Source organism: Stomoxys calcitrans, chromosome 3 (genome assembly GCF_963082655.1).
Source record: "Stomoxys calcitrans chromosome 3, idStoCalc2.1, whole genome shotgun sequence".
NCBI classification, from domain to species: Eukaryota; Metazoa; Arthropoda; class Insecta; order Diptera; family Muscidae; genus Stomoxys; species Stomoxys calcitrans.
Window position 1 is genome coordinate 172,272,453 of NC_081554.1, and position 7,419 is coordinate 172,279,871.

The 7,419-nt window shown below is 40.1% G+C and overlaps 1 protein-coding gene across 1 annotated transcript; it reads left to right on the plus strand.

Annotated features, from left to right (window-relative positions):
- The first annotated feature begins 1,040 nt into the window (after nucleotides 1-1,040).
- LOC131996217 (uncharacterized) lies at nucleotides 1,041-6,374 on the plus strand. Its single transcript, XM_059365695.1, has 3 exons — nucleotides 1,041-1,136; nucleotides 1,311-6,158; nucleotides 6,333-6,374. Exons 1-3 carry the CDS (start codon nucleotides 1,041-1,043, stop codon nucleotides 6,372-6,374), a joined length of 4,986 nt encoding a protein of 1,661 aa, XP_059221678.1.
- The last annotated feature ends 1,045 nt before the right edge of the window (nucleotides 6,375-7,419 follow it).

Here is a 7,419-nt window from a genome sequence, read left to right on the forward strand (position 1 = left end):
CGCCTGAACCACGTTATCTAAATGTATGTACATCCCTGTTTAAAAGAGGAGGCGACAAAATTTCGAAAGGCTTGTACAACTAAATTGTTCTCACCGACTCATTCCTCCAAGTCAATAGACAGGGACACCCAATTTCTAAACCCTTTCAACTGCACCACCTCGTCAGCAGTATATTTTCTTTGGTGATGTCCCGCTGGATTAATGATGTAAGTCCAATTCCAATTTTTAGCTAGAAAGATAAGTGAAAAAATATGAACCATCTCATTTCTTACGGCTGAACAATCCAAGTTCCCTCCGAGAAAGATACAGGCGAACGAAAACTACCATCTTTCGGTAGAATTTAGTTTCATGATAGTTTTACTACATTTGCCTACAGATTTCTGGACACACCATCAAAGCCTAACACATTTTCACCAACATTCACAATAGGCGTCATCAATTTTTTTTTTTGCATGTTTATAAGCCAATATAGGAGAAACTCAACACATTCCGATTAGACTAATAATTGTTGAATGCAAATGCCCAACACAATAACCACCTTTGAACAATCACAGATCTCCATTTATTCTAAATGGAATCTGGAATAATAAACTGGAATCATCCTTAAAGTACGCCACACTATTTCTACATTAGTGATTCACAATAACACACATTTGGTACCATATATAATTTTTCACCTTTTGCACAAGCTGGTTATTTATGTTAACTGGAGTTGTACTATGCAATAGTATTTGATTCTAATTTATAAATCTATTCTCGATTAGAACCCTTATAAAGGCCGCTAGAGACTAATTTTTGGCACACATGCTGGACGTTTTAACTGGTATGAAATTCATCTACAATAACTTGTATTGCCCCCTGCATGCGGAATCTGTTTTCTTCTAATTGCAATGTAAAGATAATATACACGCAGTATTGGTTTGAATCAGTATTTTTTGGACCCAATTGATAAACAATCCCTTTGTTTTAAGAGATAACCCCGTTTGAATTCACAATACCTGAGTTTTATATTCCTCTTTTAAGCCAAGACACAAACCATTATGGAGGATTTTACATTTTATTCCGATGATTTGGTAATATTTTGTTCGGAATTTGATAACCTTGCAAAGACTGAAATTACGGACTCAATGCTTGAGGTAAATTTGCATGACTTGAACCATCGATGGTCAGAGGTGCAAAGGTCATATAAGGAACTTCTTATCAATAAGAAGGGCGACCTTGACCAGAAGTCATTGGAAGCGGCACGAGGCAAATATAGCACATGCACGAAGTCCTTTCATAATTGTAAGGCGAATATCTTCGACTTGCAGAAAACTTTTGTTGCTTCCCCTATAAGCTCCTCCTTTATAGCGAATGACATTCCAGCTACCGATTTAGCTATAAAGGTACCTCCCTGCGACACGGAGCTGTTCTATGGAGGCTACGAAGAATGGCCAGCATTTAGAGACATGTTCTCTGCGGTATATGTCGATCACCCTAGACTACCGCCTGTTCAAAAGCTTTATCACCTCCGCCTCAAGTGTCGCGGGCAGGCAGGAGAGATTGTGAAGAAGTATAAGCTCTGCGGTGAAAATTTTTGCTTAGCATGGGAGGCTTTGCGTATGAGGTACGAAAATAAAAGGATATTAGTGGACAATCAACTTAAAATTCTTCTAAATTTACCTCCCATTACTTCCGAAAGTTGTGAGTCCCTTCAATACTTGCGAAGCACAATTAATGACTGCCTCTCTGCTCTGAAGGCGCAGAATATCTCGACAAAGGACTGGGATCCTATACTTATTTACATTTGCTCCACTAAACTTCCCCACGAAACTCTCTCCCTGTGGGAACAGTCCCTGAAATCTCACAAGGAACTTCCAGAATGGGAACAAATGGACACCTTTCTCTCACATAGGTATGAAGTGGTGGAACGTTTGAATAGCATTCAAGATGCACGACCTGCAACTAAAGAAATTCATAGGGAAAGTACTACTGTGACCAAGAATGAAGCCAGTTTCCCGTGCAAGATATGCAAACTTAACCACCCATTGAAACAATGCCCAGAATTTAAAAAGCTTGACCCACAATCTCGAAGCACATTTGTCTCCTTAAATAACATATGCATTAATTGTCTCTCTTATACTCATACTCGGAAGAACTGTCAGAGCAAATTCACATGCAACACTTGTAACAAGAACCATCATTCACTACTGCATTTTACCCGAAATGGAGCTAGTTCTAATCAAAAAAGCTATAGTCCAAAATCACCGGTTAGCGACGAATCTCAGGCCCCAGAAGAAGCCCCGGATTCTTCTTATACGCATCACAGCAATGTAACTTTGGAAACAGCTTCACACTTTACTTCTAATGCTGACAATTCTTGGAAAGGAAACACTTTGCTACCTACTGCTGTTGTCCAAATAAAGCACAATGGTGATTTGTTAAAAGCAAGAGCTTTTCTTGATCAAGGCTCTGAGCGCTCTTTTGTTTCGAAGACTCTTCAGCAGCGATTAAAGCTTGTGGTTGAGAATAAGAATTTCCAGATCCAGGGAATGGGTGGTGAAATTGTGGCAAATTCTAATTCCATATGTTCGTTAACTCTGTATTCAGAGAAGCATGAGATTGAGGTGAATTTGGGAGCGATAGTTGTCCCAAGAATCACAAGGCTTTTACCTAATTTCGAGATAGCCAAGTCACAAACCAATTTTAGTGGCATAGAGGGTTTGGAACTCGCAGACCCTGATTTCTACACTCCTGGGAATGTAGACTTGCTCCTCGGCAGCGATGTGATGCCCTCTCTTCTCATAAACGGGTTACGTAAGATTTCTGAATCTCTCCTTGCTCAAGCCACAATATTCGGTTGGATTATTAGCGGGCCTATTCAGTGTCAATCTGTTTCGGCATTCTCCATTGGAATTTCTGAAATGGATGACGAAGCCATTAGTACACAACTCAGAAGATTTTGGGAGCAGGAAGAGATACCGAATAAGATTCCCTTTTCGAAAGAAGATGAGTTCTGCGAATCTCTGTATTTGAAGACCACGTATAGGAATAAGGATGGCCGATATGTGGTTAAACTTCCATTCAAACCTGGGTTTCCACGGGAGATGCCTTTGGGGTGTTCTCGTTCTAAAGCCCTCATCCAGTTTATTGGTATGGAAAATTCTTTGAAAAAAAATTCCGAGTTTGCCGAAACTTATCGAAATGTTTTGGCCGAATATTTGACACTTGGTCATATGACACCAACATCATCTCAGGAAATAATTTCCCAAGGTTCATTTCACTCATATTATATGCCTCACCATGCGGTTATGAAGCCCGACAGTCGGAGTACTAAGCTAAGGGTAGTCTTCAATGCTTCAAGGAAAAGTAACTCAGGCAACTCCTTAAATGACATCTTATTAGTTGGACCAACCCTACAACTGGACCTCATGACCCTGATCGTTAATTGGCGGCTATATCAGTACGTTTTTTGCGGTGATATAGAAAAGATGTATCGCCAGATCTTGGTCCATGATGGAGACACTCCCTTTCAACGAATCGTCTTTCGGATGAACCCATGCGATCCCATTCAAGACTTCACACTCCGAACGGTGACATTTGGTGTAAATTGTGCACCATATTTAGCCATCAGGACATTATTACAGCTTGCCAAAGACTCTGAGGATCGTTTTCCTCAGGCAGCACATATTTTAAGAAATGAGACATACGTAGACGATATTCTGACAGGCTCTCATGATTTAAATTCGGCTATAAAAGTGCTCTCTCAAATCATTACGGTATTGGAATCTGCTGGATTTCATTTGAGAAAAATATCGGCAAACACCAAAGATATACTGGAATCCGTTCCCAACGAATCACTCTTAGATTGTGACTTTCTCAAGTTCGCAGAAACAAGCGGTACTAAAACGCTTGGAATACAGTGGAACGCGCTGAAAGATTGTTTTTCATATAAAATAGAACCCATAGAAAAACAATTAGATATTACAAAAAGAAAAATACTGTCCACTGTCGCAAAAATATTTGACCCGGCGGGGTGGATTTCGCCCATTATAATCCAGTCAAAAATGCTCCTACAACATCTCTGGTTGGAAGGAACTAAGTGGGATGAAAGCGTCAAACCCAATACCCTGCTCAAGTGGAATCAATTTGTAGATAACATACAGCTAATACCCAACATACATATTCCTCGCTGGGTAAAGTTTGCCCCCCTTGTCTCTACGCAGATTCACGGTTTCTGTGACGCGTCTGAGAAGGCGTATTGCGCGGTTATCTATTTACGTGTCCAAAGAAATCAATCAACGGAATCTAATTTATTTGTGTCAAAAACCAAAGTGGCTCCGCTAGAACCCGTAAGTCTACCAAGACTGGAATTGTGTGGTGCTCTACTTCTCTCTCGGTTGGTGAAAAAAGTACTGTCTCAACTCCCGATAAATAATTATGACCTCTACTTATGGTGTGACTCATCGATTGTCCTCGGCTGGTTAGAAAAACCGCCATCATCATGGAAGACATACGTCGCTAATAGGACAGCAGAAATTATTCGAAATATTGGTAACATTTCATGGCGTCACATTCGATCAGCAGACAATCCAGCAGATGTGGGTTCTAGGGGTTGTAATACTATGGACCTCATGCAGAATTCCTTGTGGTGGAAGGGTCCAACATGGCTTATAGAGCCGCCAAACGAATGGCCAAAGTCTCTTCCTGCATATATTGACCCGCCCGAAAAGAAAAAGATAAATGTTTTCCATATGAACGAAATTGTAGATCCCTTAGAAAGATTTTCAAGGTGGGACCGCGCCATACGAGTAATTTGCTATGTACGAAGGTTTTTGCATAACTCCCACAAAGAAAAACGACAACAACACACTCAAGACTCCAAAATTATAACACATTCCGAATTCACCGAAACAAAAAACTTGCTAATTACTTTGGCCCAAAGGCAGTACTATGGCAAGGAATATCATTCACTTTTGACGTCAAAACCTATTAGCAAGAAAAGTCCTTTATATTCTCTAAATCCTTTTATTGATAAATGTGGGGTACTCAGAGCCTCAGGCAGAATCTCAAATTCAGATTTCGCCTTTAACGAACGCCATCCCATCATAGTCCCCGTAAAGTCCAAATATTGCACTTTATTAATCGAGTTTACTCACATTTTTTTGATGCACGCCGAACACAACCTAATGATAAGGACAATTCGAAGCGAATATTATGTATCGAGGCTTAGATCAGCAATAAAGAAATGCATACATCAATGCAAAACTTGCATTGCATATAAACAGCGCCTCCAAACACAGTTCATGGCAGCATTGCCTATTGAACGAAGCAAATTTTCCCCTCCGTTCACCATAACAGGTCTAGATTTCGCGGGACCATTTCCAATAAAGGTGTCTCGACTACGACAGGCTACATTTCTTAAAGGTTATGTTTGCATTTTTATTTGTCTAAGTACGAAATCCATCCATTTGGAACTCTGCTCGGACCTTTCATCTGCCTCATTTCGGGCTGCCTTTGTAAGATTTGTTGGAAGGCGAGGCCTGCCACAAAAGTTGATGTCGGATAATGGTACTAATTTTGTGGGGGCTGAGAGAGCATTTAATTTCCAATATGTCCATTTTCTCAAAGCCATATCCAAGGATATTGTTGAAAAGTACGCTACACATGGATTTCAGTGGACCTTTATTCCTCCCAATGCCCCACATATGGGGGGAATTTGGGAAGCTGGGGTGAAATCCTTTAAAATGCATTTTCGGAAAGTAACCCAGAATGCCAAATACACGTTCGAGGAATTTTGCACCCTTTTAGTACGAATCGAGGCGGTCTTAAATTCTCGACCCCTATCACCGATGACGGACGACCCTTTGGAATTATTAGCCTTGACCCCAGGTCACTTTTTACGAGGTGCTCCTATGGTTGCTATGCCGGAGGCTACTGACGAGACATTTCCTATTGTAGACAAATGGGATAAACTCAAATCTATCCAACACCAATTTGCTCGGAGGTGGAAGGATGAGTACATTAAGGAACTTCAAAGCAGATACAAGTGGCAGCGTTTGCAAAAGAATTTATCCGTAGACCAGTTCGTCCTTATTAAAGACGACTCCTTGCCTCCGTGTGAATGGCGGTTGGGTCGCATTACAAAAGTTTATCTAGGACCAGACGGTCTTGCCCGGGTAGCTGATATAAGGACTCAGCTTGGGACCATAAGGAGACCAATAGTAAAATTGTGTATTTTACCATATAATGCTCCTCAATCTTAAATATTCCTTACAATCGTTTCTGTCAAGACGTACCTATTTGAAATTATCATTATTTCATATCATCACACAAAATTTTGTCTTCCACAGGGACAGAAGAAATTCCAGAATCCATCAATGCCTAATTTGTAAAAATTATCACCCTCTTAGATATTGTAGACAGTTCTTAAAAATGGCGGTCAAAGATCGTCGTCGTGCTGTTGTTCGCCATAAGTATTGCTTAAATTGTTTGGCCCGTTCGCATAAAACAGCGCAGTGCACATCAACTAATTTATGCCAACGTTGCGAAAGGGGACACCACACCCTACTCCATGAACCAATTCAACAAAGACTACAACCAGAACGATGCCGAGCTGACAGAAGAAGAGTTCTAAAAAACAAATGCCAACGTCCAACTACACAATTGCGTCCAGCCGAGAGAGGTGGTCATAACTCAGCAAATTCTAGACTACGTTATGGTAATAACAGTAATTCAGAAAAATCTCAACGGTGCCTGGAGAAAGCTTTTCGTATATTGAACCAGCTCAAACGCGCTCTATAATTGTTGCCCTTTCCGGCCAAGGGGGGCAGGATGTTGAAAGTAGTTTCCCTCTGATGTTATTTTGAATTATTTGAATTGATTATCTAATTTACCTTACCTTATTTTGAATTACCATGTAATAGTTTTTAAGTCACTGTTGAAACATCCCAGTATTCCAAATTAATAGTATGGCAACAAGTTAACCATCCTCTTTGTGTGTTGTTGTATTGAGTGGAGGCCGATGCTTCTTGGTGTTGCCACGAAGAAGTCTCGATCTCCTTTTACTACAGCATCACATCCAAGTGGTTGGTTCTCTGCAGCTTTTTATCATCTACATAAAATGTAAGTTGTATCCCATACACCCCTCTAAATAAAAGACAACCATATCATCCCATTTTGAACTCAATCATCTCGGGTTTTCATTTAAAAGGCAAGTGAGGTGATTCATTCCTCAATAAACTTGAAGCTTTTATTTTATTTGAAATAAAATAAAAAATATAAATAGTGAATTTGGAGTAATTTTCAAACAAAACGAAAAATATACTACATCTCCGTAGTATGAATTTGCCATGTGCAAAGTTTCTCCACATTAATGACACAAATCCCAGCTCATTTACTCCCAAATAGCTAAAATCCCTTATTGATATTGAACATGGT

Bases quoted from the DNA above. Each gene is read 5' to 3' on its own strand.
- LOC131996217 (XM_059365695.1), top strand. From the start codon at position 1,041: ATGGAGGATTTTACATTTTATTCCGATGATTTGGTAATATTTTGTTCG. The intron at 1,137-1,310 runs GTAAATTTGCAT...TTCGACTTGCAG, and splicing joins TTACGGACTCAATGCTTGAG to AAAACTTTTGTTGCTTCCCC. The intron at 6,159-6,332 runs GTAGCTGATATA...TGTCTTCCACAG, and splicing joins GACCAGACGGTCTTGCCCGG to GGACAGAAGAAATTCCAGAA.